This window comes from Megalopta genalis, chromosome 19 (genome assembly GCF_051020955.1).
Source record: "Megalopta genalis isolate 19385.01 chromosome 19, iyMegGena1_principal, whole genome shotgun sequence".
In the NCBI taxonomy this organism is placed as follows: Eukaryota; Metazoa; Arthropoda; class Insecta; order Hymenoptera; family Halictidae; genus Megalopta; species Megalopta genalis.
Window position 1 is genome coordinate 2308225 of NC_135031.1, and position 25615 is coordinate 2333839.

The 25615-nt window shown below is 33.5% G+C and overlaps 3 protein-coding genes across 3 annotated transcripts; 1 reads left to right on the plus strand and 2 right to left on the minus strand.

The window, feature by feature from the left end:
- Window positions 1-3415: 3415 nt before the first annotated feature.
- On the minus strand, window positions 3416-9439 carry HLH54F (basic helix-loop-helix domain-containing transcription factor HLH54F). The gene is made up of 2 exons (XM_076527307.1): window positions 8868-9439; window positions 3416-3904 (listed from the first exon to the last, which is right to left on the minus strand). Exons 1-2 carry the CDS (start codon window positions 9189-9191, stop codon window positions 3707-3709), a joined length of 522 nt encoding a protein of 173 aa, XP_076383422.1. The 5' UTR covers window positions 9192-9439; the 3' UTR covers window positions 3416-3706.
- Window positions 9440-12102: 2663 nt separating this feature from the next.
- On the minus strand, window positions 12103-13721 carry LOC143260752 (peritrophin-1-like). Its single transcript, XM_076527306.1, has 2 exons — window positions 13583-13721; window positions 12103-12432 (listed from the first exon to the last, which is right to left on the minus strand). Exons 1-2 carry the CDS (start codon window positions 13659-13661, stop codon window positions 12176-12178), a joined length of 336 nt encoding a protein of 111 aa, XP_076383421.1. The 5' UTR covers window positions 13662-13721; the 3' UTR covers window positions 12103-12175.
- A 2873-nt stretch (window positions 13722-16594) lies between these two features.
- Gen (XPG-like endonuclease) lies at window positions 16595-19918 on the plus strand. The gene is made up of 6 exons (XM_076527302.1): window positions 16595-16839; window positions 16923-17199; window positions 17741-18027; window positions 18112-18273; window positions 18344-18509; window positions 18578-19918. Exons 1-6 carry the CDS (start codon window positions 16682-16684, stop codon window positions 19676-19678), a joined length of 2151 nt encoding a protein of 716 aa, XP_076383417.1. The 5' UTR covers window positions 16595-16681; the 3' UTR covers window positions 19679-19918.
- The last annotated feature ends 5697 nt before the right edge of the window (window positions 19919-25615 follow it).

Consider the following 25615-nt stretch of genomic DNA (forward strand, 5'->3'; position numbering starts at 1 on the left):
AAGAATAATATATATATTATATTTTTATAGAATATTTCTATAATAATAATTCTATAATATTTCTCACCAAAAATTACACAGGCAAACTGAAAGATCAACAAAATTACAGGATTAGAATTTTTGACTGTTCAATATTAAATCTTGTGTTAACAATTTATCATATGAACGAAATATAATTCGACATAGCCTCAGACGTTATTTTCTTCTGAATTTACAATTTGTGTGAGTTATGTTGGGGTCTCTTATACATATATGTATATGTACAGTGACTCGCATTAATATTCGGACACGATATTGTTAGAAGAATTATTGTTCCTTTTTATTGTTTATGATAGTATTATTGAATCAATTGTTTTCTCATATAATAAAGCACTTCTTAAAGTAAGTAGAAACATAAATTTTGTTTATTTATTGCACATGTTCTTTTGTATAATAAGCGATGAACAAGATTGTGACAAAATTTAGAATATGTAAAGAATATTTTTACAAAGACAACTGGTGGTGAAATGATGTAATATTTTCGGATGAAAGCAAATTTAATCTTTACGGATCCCACAGTCAAAAAATGGTGTGGCGTAAAGCAAATACAGAATTAAACATTTCAAATTTAAGACCGACAGTGATACACGCTGGTAGGAGTGTAATAGTGTGGGGTTATATCTCGTCTGTAGGTGTAGGTGAACTAGTTTTTTTCGATGGTATTGTTACGGCGACTTGTGCAAATCAAGTCGCTGTAATGTGAAACTGTCCTGTTGTGAGCAACTCCTTAAAGAAAAATAGAAGAGAGGGGTTGCCACGGAGGTATGTTATCAACAGATAATCGCAGAGTCGGGATCGGACCGTCGAGCGATCAACACCATCTAATTCAAAGATCTCTAACATAATTGAATTTAGTTATATTATAGTTTATGTACTCTATTGTAAATAAAATACCGCGACGCGGGAGAAGTGCAGTAATTCGCAACAGTATTATGGACAAAATGAAGTATTTGGACATTTTTCTTTAAATTTAATTACAAGTGCTATAAATATAGGTATACGTACAGTTTTAAGTTTTATCAGGACAATGATCCTAAACACAAGGCCAGAATTATACAAGAATATTTATCATAAAATTGTCCAAAAGTACTGTATCCTCCTCCTCAATCGCCTGATTTAAATCCAATTGAAAACTTATAGGATCAATTGGACCGCAAAATTCGTACAACACCTACAAGGACAACAACAGAGATAAAACAACGTTTGTTAGATGAATGGCAGCGGATTTCGCCGGATTATTTAAATAAAATCATCTGTAACATGCCCAAACGATTACATGAAGTAATAAAACAAAAGGGTCAACCGACAAGATATTAATATTATGATAACATGATTAAAAAGATTATCGTTTTATATAAAATTAATGTAATTCATTCACTGGTCGAATATTTTTGCGACGTTAAATTTTGTCACGATCTTGTTTATCGCTTATTATACAGAAGAACATGTGCAATAGCTAAACAAAATTTATGTTTCTACTTACTTTAAGAAGTGCTTTAATATATGAGAAACAATTGATTCAATAATACTATCATAAACAATAAAAAATCGTCTCCGAATATTAATGCGAGTCACTGTACATGTCTTAGCATCGAATCATACCGTGTTTCATAAGGACGTAGTGTGACACTTGGACGAATCTAACAATATAATATAGTATTTATTAAAATACTTTAAATATACAGGTCAGGAACTTAAAATTCTGTCATTGTAAAGACTTCATAAAAATTTGCAGGAAAGTTCCAGAAGTTCCTGAATTTCCAAAAAATTTCCAGAAGTTCCAGAAGTTCCAGAAGTTCCAAAAAAGTTCCAGAAGTTCCAAAAAAGTTCCAGAAGTTCCAGAAATGTTCCAGAAGTTCCAGGATTTCCAGAAAAGTTTCAGAACACTGTTACTGGTCACTCGGAGATCAATGTCGGAAAGTTCAGCTTACGAACAGTTAACTCTTACGAACTCTGAGTAATCTATAAATAGTAATTCTCTTGATATTTTTATGTTCTAAATACATTATAAAACCGCTCCGAAAGTCCATAATACATTAATTTATAGTTTCGAAATAATTTGCGCGAAGATTCTCGCATACCGAAGCACTAATTTATCGTTTGTCTATGTATCGTGGAGAGAAAAGAGCACGATATGAAAATTTGTACGAATAGTGGGAAAGAATGTGAGAAAACCATGATTCATAAACGCCGGGAAGACGGTTTGTATTGACATATGAGTATCCTTTAACGACGCGCCCGAAACCTCCGTCGATTTGTAGATGGAACGAGATATATTATTTTAGTTTCAGGTTTACACAAAAAGGCCCTTCGCTCAGTTTATTTAACTTGGCGTTCTTTAGCCGTCTTACTTTACCGCGCGCTTCCTATGTTTCCCTTCCGGAAGCTGCATAAATTTTTTCTAATAACACTCTAATCCCACTCTAGCATTGTTTCCGTGAAATTAATATTCTTAGAATTTCAAGAGACCGTAAAACATTTCCGATCTCGATTTTTCGTACTTCGAATTAGAATCGTTCTAATCTAATTGAAAAAAAATACTTTGCTTAGGAAAGATTTCAAATAAATCGATTTTAATTATTACAGAAAAATCTGCAGTCTACCAATTAGAGTTAATCGTTTAATGTTACAAGTATTTGTAAGTAACAGATTCTTTTATAATTTTGCATTATATTTCATGTAATAAGCCTTTTTGTATTATAATTATTACACTTTGTATATTACAATAATTATACTTTTTACAATATAATTATTATACTTTTTATGATACAATTATACAGTGATGCATTACTCAAGTGCTCGAAGTATTTGACACGTTCATTATTACCACTTTCTCGCTATATTCATCTTCGTTGTTAAAATGTTTTATTAAGGGCAGGATACCAGCTTTCGTAAAATATTAAAATGATGTAGGAAACGGACGATATAAAATCAAGTAGATCATTTTCATTAATAAAGCACAGAATTCTGAACGTTGCATATGTGCGAACTTGTTAGATGTTTAAAAATGTAAATAACAAAGAAAAGAATACAAATCAATCTCAGTAATCAAATAAACACTGACAAACTTTTTTCGTTCGTACCATCAGAAATTGTATTTTTATTTGCAAACAAATTTTTGTCGGACATATAAATTTTGGCATTATCATTGATTTTTAACAGTAAAATTCGAAATTATTTATATTAATTCGTGACATTAGAATTTGTATTTTCATTTACAGACTTTTGTGCGACATATTTCCCGAAGACGTAAAAATTGTGTATGTTAATCGAATTTGACAATATTCAATGTATTGAAAGCAATGTTTTCCATACTTCGCAGCTAAACTCGAGAATACAGATTATTAACGACGAAAGGAGATCGATTGAAGGAAGATTTAGAATTGTAGAAATATTTTATTGGACTAGTTTTTACGTTTTGGTTACAATCGTGATTAGAATAAAGTGCGTTATCTTAATAACAATCGTTCTTAGACGTATTAATTAGTAGGTAAATAAATAGTCGATTAATATGGCACTCTGCAATAAATATAGAATCTGATGTTCGTCGTTTCGACGCTGCTGAGAGATACAACACGTAATGCATTTCGTTCGAACAGAACGGCGTTGTTCTTCTTGTTTCGCTCGTAAAAAATATTCGTCTCCTACGGATCGAAGAGGGGGATTATTAGAAATAGGAGAGCTGCTGCTCGTGATTGTGACGCGTTGACATGCTCTGATGTCCAGGGTGGTGGAAATTCTGGATCTCGTGTCCTCCTTGTTGGCCACGGTACTGATTAGGACTCGGTGCTGTCGAGGACGACACGTTGCAACTGTTGTTCATCAACATCGAAGCGTTGCTGCCTTGAAGAGCAAATGGCCACGACTGTAACGAAAATAATGGAACTCGGTTCGTTAACACATTCTCTTGGAGATCGTTGCATCAACAAAATTTTACGACTGATTTCCTCCGCGTCTGAATCTAGACTGCGGAGTTGCGCGTAAAATAAAAAAAAAACTGTTCGACTCAATTGTAAAAATCGGAAATGAAGTAAAAATGTACTTTTTCTTTTAGTAATTTTAATAAACTGAAGAAGAGATAGCAATGCTATTAAAGTTTTCTAATGTGTTTACGCTTTCCTACTTCTTTTTTTAGTCTTTTTATCATAAATGCATAAAATCCGCTGGCCAGTGATAACTAAACTGCGGATCTTTGTGTGGGAAATACAAATTATTTGCATAAATTATACGAAACAATAATTAAATAAAAACGTACTTCTTCTTTCAATAGTCCCAATAAATTCAAAATAATGAGATTTTTACAGTTTTATAACTAAGCTGCAAATCATTATGCAAATTTACGTTTTCATGCGTCATTTTACAAAAATTAGAATTAAGAAGAATCTGTTTCGTCAACTATAAGAGTACTCATTATAGAAAGAACATAAACATACTATTAGTTTTTTCAATTTTGATGTTTTCTTGTGATCCAAAAATCTGCAAATGCCATAAATGCATACGGATCAACAACCAACCAAGTAATATCTAAATTGCAGATCATTGTACAAAATAAAAATGGTTCACCTGAATTGCAAAAAACTCTGGAGTAACATAAAAATTGATTTCCTTCCTTAATAGGTGTTGAATATAATGCAACAATATTTTGGATTTATAATATTACAATCAATCAATATTATACTATAATATTGTAATCAATATTATTAACGTCTAACGTTTTTACTGCTCCGGGTTTGTAGTGCGTTAACTAGGCCCGGCCCTCTTGCAACATTGTTTAAGCATGTTTAACTGTTCATAAATACTTATAATCATTAGTGGACAACTTTAATTATTGTTGACCGATACAATGAGACCGCGGATTTTCACACATTTATGTGACTTGTAAATTCAAAAAACGCAACGAAAAATTCATGAAGTCCTACTGAAGTTTCATCTTCTGGCTTTTGTAAAATAATGAATAAAAATAGAAATTTTCAGAACAATCCACACTGCAGCAGTAATTATCATAGGCTGCGCGTGTTCATTGCATTAGTTACTTTGAATGGCCACACTTAATTAAAACGAAACATTTGTTCAAGAAAGTTCGACGACTGAAGACATTCAATCGTCAAATGATTTGATACAAATTAGCAATTTCCAACAAGTTAACAAATCGGGAACAGAAGAAATTGTGCGTTGATGTTTTTTCGCTTGCTAGAAAAACAAATTAAGGAACTTGTAGTCGAGGTTGTTAAAGTATAGGTAACGTATCCGTCCACGATAGCTTATTTTTTTAGACAAAGGACGGCGCTTGGCTTGCTTCCGAAATCAAGCATTCGAGTATCCGAAAATGTCATAGAAGTACAGTAAATTCTCCCTAATTTTCCTTCAACTCGTAAATAAAAATGAACAATTTGGGAAGAGGAGATACGATTATTCGAGCCTTCCACCTCGTTTTTATAATTGTTGACAATCGACAGCTATAAAAATTAGGCTCGAATAATCGTATCTCCGCTTCCCAAATTGTCCATTTTTATTTACGAGTTGAAGGAAAATCGGGGAGAATTTGCTGTAGTTCTTTCCGATAAAAATTGTCTTTTGACTGACAGAGGCGAAAGTACAATTATCTTACTAAGCGGCAGGAATAAGACGTTGTTCTTCGAATAACGGAACTAACTTAGAATTAATGGTGCAAAGGGTGGGTGGAAGCTTTGAAAGTGATTTGGTCCACCTGGAGAGACATAAACAGAGAACATCGTCTGCAAAGACGACGTGCGCCGTTGCGACGCCGACTGGATCCACCTGGATCCTTTGTTATTTCATGAAGTCATAATCGTGATACCGAAAATCGCGATTCCACAGGGACAGAATGAAAGACGTCATTAAACAGGAATAACTTCGTTTCTCAATCATTTTTAAATCACTTTTAGCGAATATATCTTAGAAGAGCTTTTATAAGAACTAATAGTTAACGTATATATATATTGATTGACCAATCTTCCATTAAGCCGACGATGCAACCTCGGAAGATACACAAATGTACAGAAAAATGGCGAACTGTTATCGAATAAAATGAACGATATTTGTATTTAACGAAGCTGAATTGAACGAAGTCTATAATCAGACTTTTAGGCCATGCCAATATAAGATTGACAGGGGTAAAAAGCCGTGAAAATATTCATTTCAAGTCAAAGTTTTCGAAGTAAAGGTTCGAAATGATTATAAGAAATTGCATAACGAATAAACATGCTAAGAAACATTTTGATCTATCATCCTTTTGAACTCAAAATTGTTTAACAACTCTGTCTATGTTCAAAGCCCTCGAAAATATTGTTGAAATAGAGAAATGTATCAGCAGATAGGAAAGCAAACATTTCATTCGATTTCTCGTTTGGCAATACCTGACAATGCTAAAGAACAATGAAATATGTACAATATTTACTCTTAATCACGATTATCTCTTATTTCTGTAGAAAATGAAATGATCTCTGCCAGAAATTTCTGCACAAAATGATTTGTAGAACTTTCAGAACATGGAAGTCGATCGCGTAATCCGCAATACAGTAAATTCTCCCAAATTATCCTTCAGTTTGTAAAGAAAAATGGTCAATTTTCGAAGAGGTGATACTAATATTCGAGTCTCGTGGCTCGTTTTTATAGTCACCGATTGTCAACAACTATAAATACGAGCCGAGAGGCTTCCATAATCGTATCTTCTCTTGCCAAATTGTTCGCTTTTGTTTACAATCTGAAAGACAATTGGAGAGAATTTACTGTAATTGCAAAAGATCGATCTTGGTGTATCGTGAATCATACTACAGTGACTCCCATTAATATTCGAACATTTTTTAAAACGCAATGACTTTTTTAAAACTTGAATAAACGACTTGAATTTTTTTTAGACAATAGAGGGAGTAGTATACTAGACAATGACAAAACAAAATTGTTACAAGTCTCGATGAAACTTAGTCTGCTTGAATTCATTACGATACAAAAGCTTCGTTTGATAAAGTTTCAAAATTTCACGAACTTTCCGATGTTCCAAGAATTTCAAAATTTCCAATGTTCCACAATATTTCTAAAATTCATAAGAAGTTTCTAAAGTCAAAGTATCGAAAGTTTTCAATGTATCCCGAGTTTTTAAATTTTACGAAGTTTCCAAAGTTCCCAAAGATTCCGAATTTGACGAAGTTTGCCTGATTAACAATCGGCAGAAAACGTGATCCCTAGACAATTCTTCTAAAGAAATTGGTCGAATCATTTAAATATGTGCATCTTACTTAAAAATGCATTGCACAATTTACAATAATCTTTATCTGTAGAATCGTAAAAACTGCCTAAGTGATAGTCTCCACTCCAGAAAATGTTTCTCAAAATCGAAACTTCATCAAGACTCTGTTAACATGTTTTCGAAAAAATAGATTCTTACAATTATACAACTATACAATTCTTTAGCACTAAACCTACCATGCTCATTCGCTAAACTTACTGCAACAATCATTGGAAATGATTGAATAAATCTTCTAATTCAACGTCGAAGTGTCTATAAACTAATTCAGTTTCATCATTCTTACAATACAACGTAAATCGGTCACCGTTAGTGTTCGGTAGGTTTAGTGTCAAGATTTAAACTTCTCGTTTTCCATGAATTACCAAAAGAGTTCTAACTTAAAAATTCTGCGAGCGAAAAATTCCAGATTATTAGAACTCGATAGGTTCAACGCGAATACCTTGCAATATAGCAACAAGGCCGGCCCGCGGTGAAGATTTCATACACAATCTGCTAAATATGTCGCCTCTCAAGTGATATAATAAACTGACGATAATTATGATACTTCGAAGATTACAAATTTTTGTTTCATTTTATATCTATATAAATACAATCTTGGATCAATGTTATGCCATTTTATATTTTCTTTAAAGCGTTACACATCGCACAAGTAAATATGTTCGAGTAGCTGTTAGGCAATTTGAGAAAATCCTCCAGATGCGAAAGATTAGATTTCTTGCACGATAACAACAAGAAAAGACGCAACAACAACAACAACAACAATAACAACACAGATCCGTGACGAAGATTTCATGCGTAAACTACTCAATATAGTAATAATAGTTTATTGAGATCAACGGGAGAAACCCTTCGTTGCATAGCACACGGTAAAAAGTAAAATATAAAAAGAAACATGACATATGATACGCTGCGACAATTTTCGTGCTGCGAGTAAGAGCGGACTCATTAAATGAAGCAGAGGAATTATTTAAAAAAATCAAATGTATCGCAAAAACGGTTAGACGTGAGAAACAATCGGTTCAGGCAATTCAGTTAATACGAGTGCTATTCGTTTCTTCTAAATCGAAACAAAATTTCATTTCTCTCTTACCGGAGTCTCGAAGTGAAACTAAATGAAGACATTCAAGAAACAAAAGGTATCTCGTTCTATTAGGGGAAGATCTATTATTATCTTTATTATTATCTTTACATATTATTATTTAATATTTCTTATTAATAGTTATTATTATTACTATTATCTTTAGACTGCCGGCATAATAACTACTACTGTACCGAATTTTGTAGAATTGGTAGTGCTTTTTCCTCTGGCTCGATTTGTGAGGAAAAATATTTGGGAAATCAAATATGTCGTTAGATCGTAGACTATACCATAAATCATATTTCTCACTTAATATTTGTTTTCACAAATCTAGCCCAGATGAAAGAGAACTATCTGTTCTCCAAGATACTAATATTAGCGACTTCGTGCCAGCAGGCTAAGGGTTAGGGACGAAAAGGTACTAATAAATGTAACAGTAAAAGAAATCGTAGCGCAAAGACTTGATTGAGAGAGTTCGCTCACCAGGGCCAGTGACAAAGACCTGGTGGTCTCCGAGTGCGCATCTCCGTCGTCCCTGAGGACCGCTCGAAGATGAGCGATGTAAGTCGCGGCGAGTCGCAGCGTATCCAGTTTGCTGAGCTTGGTGTCTGCAGGTACCCACGGCAGAGTGGTCTTCAGCCTGCAGAACGCCTTGCTGAGGACCCTCATCCGAGCTCGTTCCCTGGCGTTCGCCGCGTTCCTGGGCGCACGACTATCCAAATCGTCCTTGGTGTACTTCTCTTCGGAACCAAACTCATCCTCTTCAGCGTCGAACGACGGTGTCGACGCGCGTCGCTTGCGTGGCATCTTCGACGATCACCCTACACTCGCGCACCAACCGTCTTCGAATATTCCAGTGACCAACAGTCCCGAAAAAATTCGACGAAATCGATCCTAGATAATATCTCGAAATATCTTGCAGCTTTTTAAGCCGACAGATGCGGCCGGGATTTAGCGGGCAGGGATTAATCGCGGAGATGCCGATTTGAGAATTGGTAATGTCGCGGTGGGTCACGAGGCTCGCGCGAAACTAATTGTGCTTGAAAACTCTCCGCGAAGCGAGAGGAGAGGAGAGGAGAGCCGGGAACAAGAAGAGAGAAAAAGCGCGCTGGTAGGGAAGAGGCAGTTTTGGGACGCCCCGAAAATCGGGCGGAGCTTTCCGAAAGCGAAAAGCGGCTTCCTTCGGCCTCCTCCCTCGCTTTTCCTCAGACAGTCGGCCAATCGTTCGGCTCTGCGTCATTTGCAGCCACCTGGACTATCCTTTCTTCTATCTTCCAACGAAACGCACACCCACGCGCACGCATATTCGGTGTTTTTTCTTGGGGGAAGTCGACCTTTGCCCCGTTTCCTCCGCTTCCGGATATCCGTAATGTCTCTCGCTCCTCGATTGCATTGGTTTTCATTGCTGCGAAGTTTAGTTCCTTCGAACAATAATCCATTTGTTCCTTCATTGACATTTTTATTTTCATTCTGTTTCTGTTGCAAAGTGTACTTTATTAGAAACATTGGCACATTTGAAATATGTATATAATTTAATGTAAATGTAACGTGAATGTAACGTGAATGTAACGTGAATGTAACGTGAATGTAACGTGAATGTAACGTGAATGTAACGTGAATGTAACGTGAATGTAACGTGAATGTAACGTGAATGTAACGTGAATGTAACGTGAATGTAACGTGAATGTAACGTGAATGTAATGTAAATGTAACGTAAATGTAACGTAAATGTAACGTAAATGTAATGTAAATGTTTTAATGTTTTAATATTTATTTATACGTTTGCAAACAAATCGCAAATTTTGTGGGGTCGTCAGTAACCGCAGGGTTATTATTAAATATAATAATAATTATTAAATATAACTTTTTCTAAATTAATTTATCAGTATCTATATTTGCATGAAGATCCGCGATCTAGTAATTAGAAACACGTTTCTCATGGTAGATTACATTAAATTTGTCAGAAATCTAATGTTTTCAATTGGATTTGTTTACTAAACGCAATTAATGATTTTATAGCCACCGATTCTATTATCAAACTTACCTTATTGAACTTCAGCATAAGCACCCTGTAGACGAACATGTGAAAAATATGACGGAACCGTTTTAAATCAATATCTATATTTTCATTGCAATATGTTTTCAATGTTCGATTATATCGGTATACCGCGTAATTGAATGCAAAATAAAAATTGTCTTCGATAATTTCAAGATAGATGAGGCTACGTAAACATTAATCTCTTAATAATTTTGACGAGTTAAAAATAATGCGACTGATATTTTGAAATTCTTCAAATGTTTCTCAACTTTGTCATAAACGGATAAAATCCGCGGTTATTGAAATTAAGTATAAGTTGCAAGAGCCATACATCAAATAGAATTTCAATTTACCATGCATTAAAAGACAATCGAGGATTGATATCCATGCAGTAATACATATGTCTATTCAAAATCGAGATAGGAGAAGATGTAACTAAAAATAATTTGATTTCAATGCGACTGTTATCTTCTCTTTCCCTCACATTTTTTTTCTATTCAGGCCTTCGCCCAGAAGGAAATGACTAATCTATTAATCCGGTTAAGAACCACGTGAACGGGCTGTCAACCATTTCGTTGAAAGGAGGATTCGAAATGGATCCTGTAACACGAGGTTTGCGGTGACCCCCGTGATCCCCGTTCTGCATCCTGAAGAACGAGCTGACTTATTGCTCTACAAATTTGTGAAAGTTCCTCCGCAATTCGATACCTTTCCATGTAATTGGCCATCGCCCCTTCTCCGTAGAAAGAAACATTACAAGATCGATTTGCATGTCACAGAGAATTCTACAAAATCGTATCCTACGAACAAGATCATAATCCATTCGATCTAATTTTATTATTTGAAATGTTGTCGGATCAAACGGTCGTTGAGTATGAAATGCCCGTTCTTTAACTTTAAACGATCATAATTTTCGTCCAAATAAAATTTATTAACACTAGGTTTACCCCATTCAATTTATTCAATAAATTAGCTTCTTTATGCACGTATTATAATAACAATCATTAAAAATCCGAATAAACATATTTTCTAAATATTATTATATTAAATATTAATTAATATTAATTATTAAATATTATTAAATATTTTCTAGTAAATAAATTTACTTTTATCAAGTAATACGAAATGGTTACTTTTGGTGTTCTGTAAACTTAGTGTGAATCAAGCACGATTGTAATCGACATATTTTGTCAACAATTTCATTATAGTAGAAGTTACATTTCTGAAGGTTTACATACTTCAGTTATGATATCGTTAAACAAAGTGTTATATCTAGCAATTGCGACATTGTGTTTATTTTCACACTTAACGTGTCTCATGTGTTACACGCGACTCCATGTTTTAATTTGAATCTTATTTTCTAACGTAATTTTGATCATTTTAATCCTGAAAGTGCCACGATTATCAGCAGTCTTGCTGTCTCCTCTTAGGGGACATTCGAGTACAAAGGGTTAAATATCATGCGAACATGTTACAATTTCAAACAAATGACACCCATAAAATTAATTCAATGTGACATTATTATTTTTATTTAACAACATTATTTACGTGAAATGTTTTAGCTATTAAATTAGCTATTTATTACGCTCGTGATGAACGTATTGATGAATAATTTTCTGTCGAGAACATCAATGATTGTTACGAATGAATTTTTGTTTATTTTTTAAAATGAAAAGACACTTTCTAGTGTTTAGATTTTTATTGTTTTAACATAATGCTTCTTTGGAGGATTACTAGATAGCAATTATAACATTTACAAGCAATTATTCTTTTCCTCGCGTATGGTCCAATCGCATACGCTGAGAATAGGATCGAAATAGAGCCCTTCGGGGCACGGCATTAAGACGGGATGTCCTGTTTCGCACGAGAAGTAGGTTTTACAATTGGCCGGGTTCGGAAGTAAAGTGACATTCTGTCCATTTTGTGGTGGACACTCTTTCACTGCAGCGACCTGAGCAACGGCGATGGCCATAACGGCGATGGTAACCAGAATGCTAACGAAGATGAAGCCTGGAAATAGAAAATCATTCCTTTTAGTATCAATTCGATTTTTCGGTTATACCGCTACCCCTATCAGAAAGTGTTCGATCGATATCGCGAACGTGTATATCAAAAATGAAAAATGGCATTGTATTAATACTAAAGACGAATTCTCGTAACTTATGAACAGGTTCAAACGTTCGATTTCTTCTTCATAAATAGACTGCAGATATTGTGCATGAAAGTTCAACAAAAGAGAAACACTTGAATGACTGAAGAGTATCGTTGTATTATTTTCAACTTTTTTTAAATTATTGAAAGAAATACAAAATATAAAGGTAGGAGCTGCTATATAAGAGACATTATTTATTTTTTGTACAAAGAATAACAGTCCACTCACAAATAAAGAGATGAAGATTTTCTAGTACAGTCAGATTCCCGTTCACATTTCTATCAATAGACTAGTCGCGCAATGTGAAACGTTCTATCGTTTATATCTGTCACTGTTTCATTGTTCCGCACGGAACAAATTACTTGTTGGATAATTGCAATTACATTCAATGAAATAGTTCCATACAAAAAGAAACTACAACCTTTATATAGGTTGACATTGTTCCCCGAAAAAGTTGCTCGTATAGAAGTTACCATTTACCAAACTTTCAATATCTAGTTGATCTATTTTCTTTGTTTTCAATTTAACTTTTTAAGATTCAAAAATCTTTGATGAAACTGTATTTGGAAATCTTATCAGTGGAAAGATGAAAAAAGCTTTGCGAAGGTAGCTGTGAGCCAGAGTAGAAAACTATATTTTATGACATGGAACATTAAATATTTAAATGAATCCGAAATGTGTCCGAAATGAGCAACACAAGGGTAATTAGTGGAAAAACCTCTAATGGAGATCGCAGTTATTTAAATAGGTAATATTATTAGGTCTACCGGAAAGTTCTGTCCGTTTAAGAAATGAAAAGAAATAATAGATTTTTCATAAATTTAGTAATATTTATTGTACAATATAATTTCCGTCGCTACTTATGACCTCTTGCCAGCGTGATGGCAATTTGTGAGTAACATTTTTCAAAAATATATGTCTCAAATGAACATGTGCATACCTATAGAAATTTGCAATGACATTATCGGACAGAACTTTCCGGTAGACCTAATATATTGAGTATCTTACCACGCATTGTGTTTAGCTTTTCAGGCTGTGTTCTTAGCGCAACTAGACTGTTATGACAGTTATGACTGTGGATCGTCATTTATATATGCTAGTACATATCTCTACTGCTGCAAGTCAATATCTATCAAAAATCTTATCGATCTTCACACGAACTCTCAAAGTAGCGATCTCATAGAGGAAATTGATTATATCAGTAGTTCAAACAATTGATAAGACGGTTAGTTATTGCAATGTTACTTTCAATGAGTTTCGTTATATCTGAAAGTATCTATTATACTGCTTCTCCAGGTTTCATTCAACTGATAACAATGAATACACGTTATTACCTGCAATGCGTATGCTTGGATATTTTTGTTGTGTAAGCAGTTTTATCTTTGTTCAAAGGTTTCCGTAATTTCTTCTTTGCTATTCAATATCATTACTTTTACAGGAGATATTGAAGAAAGTCTTTTTGAACATTTAGCGCTTGTCATTCAATTCAGCGGAAACAAAACGTTATTTGGTTCACAATATTATTGTAAACGATTGTTACTGTAAGGAATACAAATAAGAATGATATGGAAGACATATCTTTGTTCGAATGCGACTTCAATTGATCGATAAAATTCTTCCTGGAAATAAGTGTTCGGAGATCTGTAAAAGAGTTACTGCGGAAAGCAATACATCCGATCGGGATGGATTAGATTAATAGATATCTATTTTTATGAAATTGGAAAGTAGAGATTGAAAAATTCAGCAAACTTCATTCAGAGATTATCAATTGTGACATGCAGCTGCTTATCTTCTAAAGAAAAGTAAAATTAATCTTGATGTATTTAAATTTCTATTTTTAATAGATTTTCATACATACATGCCCAACATTATCTGTAATCAATCAATATTTAAAAAAATACTTTATAATAACAGAAAACATAATTTAAACAATTGTTAAAATATTAAGTAAGTTAAAATTATATAATTCAATGATCGGTGATATTTATTAATTCTATTGGACTTTTTTTGTATTATACATCTCTAATATTTAATAACTTTCTATAACTACCAATATACTAACAATATAAGGGGCTAGACTTCCTAGCAAGGAGATAAAGGTAGATGATGACATAGCTACCGACAAAGTGAGACGAAAACATGAATTTACAGGGTGACACTTAACTGCCTTAAATCAGCATCTTTTTCGCTGTTTAATAGTATCATTCGAAAGGGGAAGGTTTAATGCAATGCATGAATGTCAAATTTTATGAGAATTATGTAGTTAAAAAGTAAGGTAAAAATTGATGGTGCTGAAGCCATGGAATCCAAGCAATTTTATGCCATTGAATGATTTTTAGGATGAAAGTATGACATTTGCGCGCTTCATTGAACCTTCCTCTTTCGAATGATACCATTAAACAGCAAAAAAGGTGCTGATTTAAAGCAGTTAAGTGTCACCTCGTAAAAGCATATCGTTTTGGCATCAGAATTCGTGACATCGATAATATAGAGCAAAACATTTGACAAGTTTAGTTACACTGGTACTTATAAAATGGTATCTAAGTAGGACTGTCAACGTGGAATCGGAAGTAGGTGCAAGTTTGCGTTATAACACAGATTCCCTATAGATTGTGAATCTCAGAAACTCTCTAAATTATGCTAGCTTATATTTTGTTACTATGTTGCACAGAGAAATTTATATTTGCTAAATTTATAAAATATATGCTAAATTTATAAAATATATGCTAAATTTGTTAAATATATATATTATATTAGCTAAATTTATAAAATACAAATTTATATTTGTCTAGTCGTAAGATACAAGCGATAATGTATGTAAGAATGGCAGATCTGCTAACCATGTACGGATAACAATGTAAACAAAAAACAATGAAAAAATTATTTCCCTACCACTTTAATAAACCTAATCTAAACCTAAACCTAGATGCAACTTTGGATCGTGATTGCCTGTTCGCTCATCGGCAGCATGCGTCTGCATATGTCGGTATATGTAATAGGCATGCACCTGGATAGGGACAGGCACAGGATTTGGGACACATACAGGAATTGGGACATGCGCAGGAATAGGGACAGGCACAGAAATGAGGACATATAGCTGACATATCAATAGATTCGAAATCGATAGTTACATCGAGCTAATGGCTGTGAAGCAGTGCTGTTGCAGAATGGATTTTTGAAATAGTAAATTGACTATAGGCAACTTTATCTCCTTATGTAATTCATTATTTAGCAAATATACATTTTTTGAAATAGTAGTTATAAGTTTGGAAATAGCATTTCAAATATATTTTAAACGTAACATTCGTATATAACTTGTATTTAAAAAAAAGTTCACTTGCTAAATTCTATATTACGTGAGAATATGGAAATATTTATAGTCTATTTGTCCATTTATTATTCCAAAATATCTATCTTTAATATAAATCTATTTTTCGTCAGCTCTGCAGTGAAGTAAATGATTTAAATACGAATAGCGATGTAAAATTGTGTACCTCTACTTCGCAAATAAGGTTTTGATATTTATAAAATAATATTTTGCTATCATTATTGTAGATATTTTATAGGGAGCTGAGAAGAAACTCCGGAATGAAGATTGTAGATGTCGTGGTTGACGGCACCATCGTCAACCACTGAGTATAGATGCCGAAGTCACTGGGAAAATGTCCCTAGGACTGTCGGCGTCCCCAGAAGGCGCCAAAGCTTGGCCTCAGTTCACAGAATTTTAGCGTGGAGTACGCGCGTGAAATAAAGAGACCCGGAACCATACAAGTGCCTAATTATTTTCTCCATATCGTTGCACGTAGGAAAATACCTAAAATATGATATCGGTTGTGCAATTTTTTCTGAATTCTCAACTACAAGCTCGAAAGTCTCGAATTGTATCGGTCTTTCAAATAGATAACTTACACAAAAAACCCTAAATTACTTTTACAACAACTTAGAGTAATTTTCTCTCTCAATACAGTTACCACAGTTTCGCTTCTATGCAAATTTGTAATCAGACTGAAAACTTACTAGATTCACTATGTACACCTGGCTACGTTTAGATGGCGCATCATGTTGCGTGGCCGCAGTTGTTTACAAATTTAATTCGAAACTTTTGAAATGGGAGTGAAAGATCTTTGGAATATTTTGTCACCATTATGCGAGAGAAAGCCGTTGTTCGAACTCCAAGGGAAGACAGTAGCAATCGATCTGAGTTGTTGGGTAGTTGACAGTCAGACAATCACTGATAATTCGTCTCAGCCGAAAATGTATCTCAGGTTTGTTGTCAACTACTTTCTGAGCTATTCGTTTTCAATTTATAACTAACAGTGTTGTATATTTGATAATGTATTGATTACAGGAACTTGTATTTTCGAACAGCGTTCCTGCTTTTGCAAGGAATATCGCCGGTTTTCGTACTAGAGGGGAAAGCGCCTACTTTGAAACACAACACTATTGCAAAAAGGAACGATATTCGTCATGGGTTCAGAGAACGGAATACCACGAGAAAGGGAGGACGATCGCAATTCAATAGAGTTCTCAAAGAGTGCAAAGAAATGCTGATGCATATGGGCTTGGCTTGCATACAAGGCGATGGAGAAGCTGAAGCGATGTGTGCATACTTAAATCAAGATGGAGTATGTATAAATTTTTGCTTATAGAACAGGAAAAGCTTTAGTATTAGGTTGTTTGGAAAGTTCTTGTCAAATCTTTTATATGAAGTCATTGGAACGAACTCTATGAAATATAAAACAAACCTTCCGAACAACTTACAAGTTTTCAATAATGCTAAATACCTTTGTGGAAGAGGTTCCTATTTCATGTATATGTAATTACACATGTGATATATGAATCTAGAATTCAATCTGCACATTTAAATATACTACAGGCATATTCATAAAATCTGTATAAAAGTATGGTTGAATGTGAATTTAACTACGCATATTCACATGTACACATAGACTTATAACTTAGGATCGTTGTACATTTGTCTCATCCAAAACTTTATACAATTGGATTGTATTAATTAATATATGAGGATTGTGTTGCTTGTGTTAACGTCTTAAAATGTTTATACAAAAATTTTCGATCTACTTATAATCTAAGTTCACATACATTCAAAATATGAATTTTTAATTCATTGATGTATTATAATAAATCACGACCTTTATGTTGCAGCTTGTGGATGGGTGTATAAGTCAGGACAGTGATTGCTTTTTGTATGGAGCAAAAATTGTATATAGGAACTTCTGTACAAGTGCTCAAGGAAATAGGGGTGGTAGTGCAGGTGCAGTAGACGAGTATAGCATAGAAAAAATAGAACGATTGTTGGATTTGGGGAGGAATAAAATGATAGCACTAGCTTTATTATGTGGGTGCGATTATAACGATGGATTAAGCGGTGTCGGCAAAGAAGCTGCTTTGAAACTGTTTAAAAATATGAATGACAAGGATGTTCTTAAAAGGTTTACAAGGATGTTGAATAAATACGTGCGATATATCCTGTCGAAGTTTTTGTAGAGATACATAACAGATATTTTTTTTTGCAGATTAAAAAGCTGGAGAACGAACGATGATTTAGATCGAAGAGAAGCAGAACTGCAAAATCCAAATCTGTGCACATCCTGCGGTCACACTGGTAAAATACAAAAGCATACGAAATCAGGTTGTGTAGATTGCGGAACTATTGTAAAGTGCAATGATTCTTATAAGTAAGCTCTTTGTGTCGCGTATGTAGTTCAAGGTAAGAGTAATATTTTCTTCGACGTATTCTTTTTTCAGAGAAAAGAGAGCGCTAATATTGAACGAAATTAGTTTACGGAAGAAAGCTCTTCTCGTAGAAAATTTTCCTGATCAGGCATTGTTAGATGAATTCTTGATTAGAAAGGACTCGGTACCCACGAAAATGGATATTCAGTGGAAACAGCCGAACATAAGTGAATTGATAGTAAGTTTGCCTATAGAAAATTGTAATCTAAGTATGTTCATCGAACTGACGAATTTCTATGCAACTAGGCGTTTATGGAGAAACATTTAACTTGGGTGCCACAATATACGTTCGAAAAATTGTTTCCTTTGGTGACCCGTTGGCAATTGTTGCATTTACCAAATATTTCCCTCGACGATCGATTGTCGATACCCGATCTATTCTTACCCGGAACGATCAAGAAAATTCGAAATATAAGATCTGTTGCGAGTTATGAAATCATTTGGCAGAACGACCACAGCATTGTTGAAAGATTGAGAGAATGCATGGCGCTGTACGAAGAACAGGATGATGATAATGTCGACTCACTTGCCGAGTTAACTACCATTGAACCGCAGGCAATGGTGTCCAACTGTTATCCGGAATTGGTCGAAACATTTGAAAGCGTGAGAAATCTGAAAGCGAAAAAGAGGCCAACTAAGAAGAAAGGAAACGATGCGAATGACGGGAACACGGAGAAAAATAGAAAGGGTAAGGGCAGAAAAAAAGGCACAAAGAATGTCGATAATAACAGAAAGATCGATGAATTTGTTTCGAAAAATCCAGTCTCGGAATTAGAGCGATCACTCGATCGATTGAGCATTACGCCGAAGAGGTGCAAGGGAGGGGAGAGGCAACAGGCAATGCGTGATAGTGATAATCGAGTGAAACGAGGCCCTCAGTTTGATAAGGTTTTACGATTAGAGAATGTAAATCCCAAGTTAAATTGCACGCTAGACAAAATGTTCAATGAACTTTCACCGGACGATTTTGTCAGCGATAATGAGGATAATGACTTAAATATGACAGAAATCATTGATAATATATGTAGCCAAAGAAAAATGTTTCAATTTAGTGGAACATCCACGAGCGAATTAAATTTCGGTATGGACAATACCGGAGACTACAATAAAATCCACAGAGAAGTGAACACCGAATCAAAATCTAACGAGTGTAACGAAAGTACTAAAACTTGCGATCTGTCTGTCGACGAATTCGCGAATATAAACGAATCTTATGTGCCGCTTAATCAAAGATTGTTAACCGTTGCTGATAAGCTGGGAAAACCGAATGAATCGATACACACGAGTCACAGATTTAGTTTAGGATTCGACGATCTCATGAACGACACGGATCCAGAAAACAAATAATGCTCTACGTGGAAATATGCAACGAAACTTCAATGTTTTCACAATAAACAAGTTTTATTTTGTTGAATATAACATTAAGTCACCCAGTGTTAATATACCCTATAGATTATTTATAAATATATTACCTTTGTACAAAGAATTGTCGATGCGACGTTAAACTTTCACTAAACAAAAAAATTGTATATAATTTGAAACGAATATTTGCGTTACTTTCACAATAAAAGTTCCATAACACAGAAATCATTATACTTCTAATTTATGAGAATCTATATATTCATAATCAACGAAATATTTATATATATATTATTATTGAATTTTAAATTATAATTATTATTGAATATTAAATAATATTTATTATTTATTATATTATTATTGAGTAAACAAATTTTATGTGTATCAGAATATCGTAAATTTTTAATGCATTAATGGAAGGTGACGTATCGTTATAATTTTTTCGATGTCCGAGTACGGAGTTACGGATGGTGTAATCATGGCTTGCGTCGAGTTCATATAGTGCGTTGAAATTTATGGGGTGATACTTATTATCACGCATTATCCGCATTATAAATAAAGGGTGAGTATTTATGGTATGTCGCAAGAGACTTGCACGCTTTTGTTGTGCGTTGCCACCCGATAGGGTGTGATTCAACCGAGCTCCGAAAATTTACAATTTAGTAATAACGGAATTATACATTACACTACTTATTTTCATGGTTGCGTTCGTCTTGCGACAATAGCTGCAAGTTAAAGCATAATTTCGGCGAAACTTTCTTCAGTTAATCACTTAAACGCTATAGTTGTCAAGGAACAAAGTTGGGTCACCGAGCATTCTCTCGAGATATCTCGCTAATAAATTTTTACCCTGTTCGTTCTTTGGATAAGATAGCTCGCGAGTCGAGTTCTATTCATTTGCAATCTACCTTGTTTTTCTCATATTATCTTTACATTTTTTTCTAGTTTTCCGATCAACATATTATCTCTTAACATACTTTAAAAGTCTTTCTCAAGTTTAGAATAAAAGATATATTCAATTAAATATATTGCAAATATTAATTTCTAATAATTAATAATAAGTGATTATTAGTTACTAATAATATTATAATGGTAGTAATAGAAGAATAATTAAATAGCAAATATTTTTTATCGAGTATATTGTGGGATTGAAAATATTCCCCATAGTCAAGGGCGACTAATATTTAATATATATTATTAATTAATATACATCTATATTTCATATATTTAATTAGGGCTACTTACAAGTAACGAAAATTGTTCGATACCTCTGCAACATTTTACTTGATTTCATATTTCCCCATTGCTGTTGATAATCTTCTTCCATCTCTGTGCAAACTTTAATTCCTTGTGGTAAAACAGGATGGCAATGTTCATTCAATCTAAAAAAAGACGACAACACTTATGTTTATCTCTGCTAAAATTTATTTGAAAACATATTAAAGTCAGAAAAATAGTGACAAAGTCTACTTTGTACCAGACATCATACACGTTGAATTACAAGTATTATTGATTATTACAATGACATAATTATTATTATAATTTATTATAATTATTTAATTGATTGTTATTATAATTGTATTATAATTACAAGTATTATTGAATAAGTATTAATTTGAGTTTCAAGCGTAACATCACTAATTAAAACCCATGAAAACCAGAAAAATAATTTAAATGGCAGACTTATTTATTCTGTATTCGACTTCGTTCACGTTGATGGAGTGAAAACAATGCTAAACATAAGGGAAGAAATACATTAGAGAAAGTATTTTGTAAATTATTAGATTTAGAAAAACAGTTCAAATAGCAAAGTGAATTCTTTAGTAAGCAATCTAAGTTCCAGAAAATGCGATAGTAAGTCAGTAAATAATATTTCCATGTTAAGCTATCCTGGGAAATGTTAATTCATTTTCCTCCTACACATTTGTATCTACAGTTTCGAACCGGATTTTGACATTACCACGCACAAGCTGAACCGATTCGTCCTCTGACTTTCATTATGAATGTGCGACCCGTGGCGTTTAAATCGATCTTCTTGGTTTCCCATTTGCCAGAAAGTATTGAAATACGGATTACCATCAACCAGCTGTAGGAGAATTGTGCAATAAAACCCGCGATCTGAATAATATTACGTACATCCACATCCGTTCACGTGTCATTTTGATTACTAATTGTTGCCGTGTTCAATGTAAAAAAAGAAAAAACGTGCATTACAATCGCATAAAATTAAATTGACGATCGAGGTTCGAGGATTAATAAATCTCGCGTTAAAAACCGTCGACGGTTTTTACGGAAAAGAATCGAAGAAGCATCTACCTGGGCTGATCTTAAAAAATGAGACCATCACCTTTCATTTTTCTAAATTAGTATTTTTCAGCATATTGTTTGTACCAGGAAACTAATAGAAAAGCGAGAGTTTTATTTCTTGAAGATTTTACACGATTTAACTTCCGCGCGAAGTTTAAACAAATTCTTTCATTATTGAAACTACGACGGAGTTAGGAAACGAAGTTTCCCCTTCGTAATAGTTTATAACAAGTTCAATAGAAATCGATGCACGATGTTTTGTTTGCCGTCTCATCGCACTTACTCGGTGGAAAAGCGCGCCGTCTGACACAGCCAAGCATCAATTTTCTTGTCGGACCATAATTGAACGAATACTTTCGATTCACACAAACAACAGTTATTTTAGAATCAAAGAGAAAGGGATCCGCGAAATGTTTCCTGATTCCCTCAAAGCCTCTCAGAAGTTCGGTTTACATTTCATGAAATGCAAGTCGTTTGAAAGTTATGCAAGCAGTCGAAAGTATTCAGAAAACTTTCATTCGTCTTTCGATGGTTTCGAGACATATGGAATTTCATGAAAATTAAATTTTCTAGTGTGCTCCACGGCAACGAGGATTCAAGTATTCCTGGAAGGCGAATCAAACCGCAGTTTTGTCATAATAACTTCTTGCTCGAAAGTAGTGCATTAACCCTGACCTAACTCCAACGTTTGGCTAACAACTTTTTTTATGGTGTATTTACATTGTAAAATTTGTTCATATTGTGGTTGTAAAAAATGAAAACAGACTTTACAGGTTTGCTCAATATATGTATAATATATTTCGATGCTTTTCGTTCTTTTTTAGCTGTATACTAGGATATTTTATATTTACAGGAACTGAAGTATTTTTACAGCACTCTGACAAACTAACTTTGTCATAAATCATTGAATTCCTTTTTACGTACTATCTTCTACGATATTGATCAAATAAAATACAAGTCACTTTAAGAAGTAACGGAAAAGGTGCAAAACGAAGTTATTTTACGTAATCGTGGCACCTGAACAAAAATAAATATTCAATACAATATAATACAATACAAATCACTTTATTTATATATATTTATTTTGTTTCGCGAAAAGGATCGGTCCACAAATTGTTTCAGTATTAGTTTGTAGAATTTTCCGTACGTTTTTACAATAAAAACTGTGTACATAAAAATAGCATTATTTTATGGCTTGGGGTATGATGGGTTAATTTACTACAGAATTTATAATGCTTTATTATTTTTTAAGGGTAGCTTACAATAACTTAACGATGATCGAAGAAAGATGTTTCCGTGCTCGTCGAGGTATCGTGTAACGCGTTTAAGTGGATATTAAAGTAGGAGTTCACGGTATGATACACGATTAATGCCCATTTCGTCACGGTTTTATGAAAAATAAACTTTCCGCTGAAAGTTTCCGAACGCGGTGAATTTATGACAGAGGTGCGTCGAAACTTTACGGAACAGTCATCTTCAATCTGCAGTTAAACGTAGAGTAAAAAAGCCTTTAGAACTTGGCTCACCGATAGAGGACTTTGCATTTTCGTGAATCACGTACACTACCCCGTACTTATCCTCTCGTTCGCAATACCGATTGACGTATCATAAATCCACGACGTTGGTACACAAAACTAGACTGCCTAACCGGGTTGAACACTTAAATGTAGATCTTTTCCATGTAGTTCCACATGTCGCGTACTACGCGTAGTAGTTGAAAACCTTCAAAACGTGGCAAAAATTTATTTTCTGTGCAAACATTGTTTTACAAAATTTTTGCGGCAATATAGAAATACGTACATTGAACGTAGATTATAATACAACTTTAAAAACAATTATATGTGTGCTATATATACATGCTGCCACAGAAAAAAATTTGTTTCCATTTTTCATTATTCCCGTGTATAATTCTCGATTTTTAAAAATGTTGTACATTCTATAAAATACAAATTTTAACGTTGACTATTAATCTTTTTGTTTATGCTTAAAGAAACATGAAAGAGATGTATGAACATTATAATAAAGAAAAGGAGGAGAAGTGAGGATTTTCGACCATTATGTTACGTTCAAAGTTTAAACCTTTCCAGCGAACGTAACAAAAGTGCTGGTTATTATGGTATTGTCAAAATTACCAATTTTTGTTGATATGAACGAAATCTGTAATCAATACAATCTTTTATCAAGATTCGTTTAAATAGTCTAATTAATCCCAATGTTCTATCATTTTACAATTTCTTTAAAGCGTTTCTCCGAGTGCAAAGAGTTAAAAGGTGATTACCTACCACATATGAAAACTTAATGTAATTAATTTATTATACGTAATATAAATTTTACTATAGTTACATATAGTTCCAAAGGATACACCCACTTTTTAGATTTCTTACTATATTTTTTTTCTGTCGCGATAACTCGCATTAAATTGAACAACTCCGAGAACTATATTTTAAGAAAACTGCTGGACACACTTTATTTGGCACATCAGAATGAGTGAGCAAATTAAACTCTTAATTAGGATTTTTAGTATACATTAATATTTTTGGAAGGCAACTGCTTCAAAGAAATGAGGGACTCTCAATATTTCTTCTTGCAGTCGTAATAATTCGCGACAAATTAAACAATATTGACTTAAAATTCCTTTTTATTGCGTATACGCTGAGAACCATATTTTAAGAAAACTGCTGGCAACACTTCCTTGCACAGCAGTCTAATTAACTCCTGTACAAAATTTGTAGAGTGTTGCGACTATGTATGTACATTTGGGCTAAATTGACCCAGTACCACGTATTTGAGGAACGTAAGTCCGAAGAAGAAATTCCGTTCATTTAATTGTTACAATTTATTATTTGAATCATGTTTTAGACATCCACAATATAATTTCAACCCCTCAACGACGGGGTCTAAACGAAATACAGATCTATGTATAGTTTATACATTAATACGAAAATAACGTGATAATTTTAATAAAGTTGACATTATGACTAATTTTATAATATTAACGTAACAATTATCGCATCAATACAAAATTATAACGTATGTATTACTTATTTATTTGGGCACAACTAACTTTCTTTATAAGGCCCCGGTGTTGAAGGGTTAATGTATATAATTTTAGTTAATAACTTTAGTTAATAATTTTAGTTAAGTTTTAATATAAATAACTTTGTATCTGTTCAGAATAAAAAAAAGCGACTCTTCGCTAATAAGACAGCTTCGATGCGACAGGTTTCACTAGCTGTTACAGAACTTGCATTAAACTTTCGATGTTGTTACAAATGGCAAACGAATGCCGTGGTATAAAATATAAACATTCGGGCATATAGATCTAGTTAGACCTAAAACCTACTTTTTTTAATAAAATGAAAAAGGGAAAATTTATCTGTCCGAACGATGCTTACCTAACCGCATCCCAACGACATGGAAACATAATGAAAATGTTCATCGAAATCTCTAACATGCAATGAGCAACTACAGTAAATCATTCCGATTCGTAGATTCCATATATCTTATAATATATATCATATAATATAATATAAACATTATAAAATAATAAAGACTAATATTTATTACACATTCAAGGGTATGAAAAAGTTTCAGTTCAAGTAGTGGTTTAATAATAAG

Bases quoted from the DNA above. Each gene is read 5' to 3' on its own strand.
- LOC143260752 (XM_076527306.1), bottom strand. From the start codon at position 13,661: ATGACGATCCACAGTCATAACTGTCATAACAGTCTAGTTGCGCTAAGA. The intron at 12,433-13,582 runs GTAAGATACTCA...TTCTATTTCCAG, and splicing joins AAAGCTAAACACAATGCGTG to GCTTCATCTTCGTTAGCATT.
- HLH54F (XM_076527307.1), bottom strand. From the start codon at position 9,191: ATGCCACGCAAGCGACGCGCGTCGACACCGTCGTTCGACGCTGAAGAG. The intron at 3,905-8,867 runs GTGAGCGAACTC...TTTTCGTTACAG, and splicing joins GGTCTTTGTCACTGGCCCTG to TCGTGGCCATTTGCTCTTCA.
- Gen (XM_076527302.1), top strand. From the start codon at position 16,682: ATGGGAGTGAAAGATCTTTGGAATATTTTGTCACCATTATGCGAGAGA. The intron at 16,840-16,922 runs GTTTGTTGTCAA...TATTGATTACAG, and splicing joins CAGCCGAAAATGTATCTCAG to GAACTTGTATTTTCGAACAG. The intron at 18,274-18,343 runs GTAAGCTCTTTG...TTCTTTTTTCAG, and splicing joins AAGTGCAATGATTCTTATAA to AGAAAAGAGAGCGCTAATAT.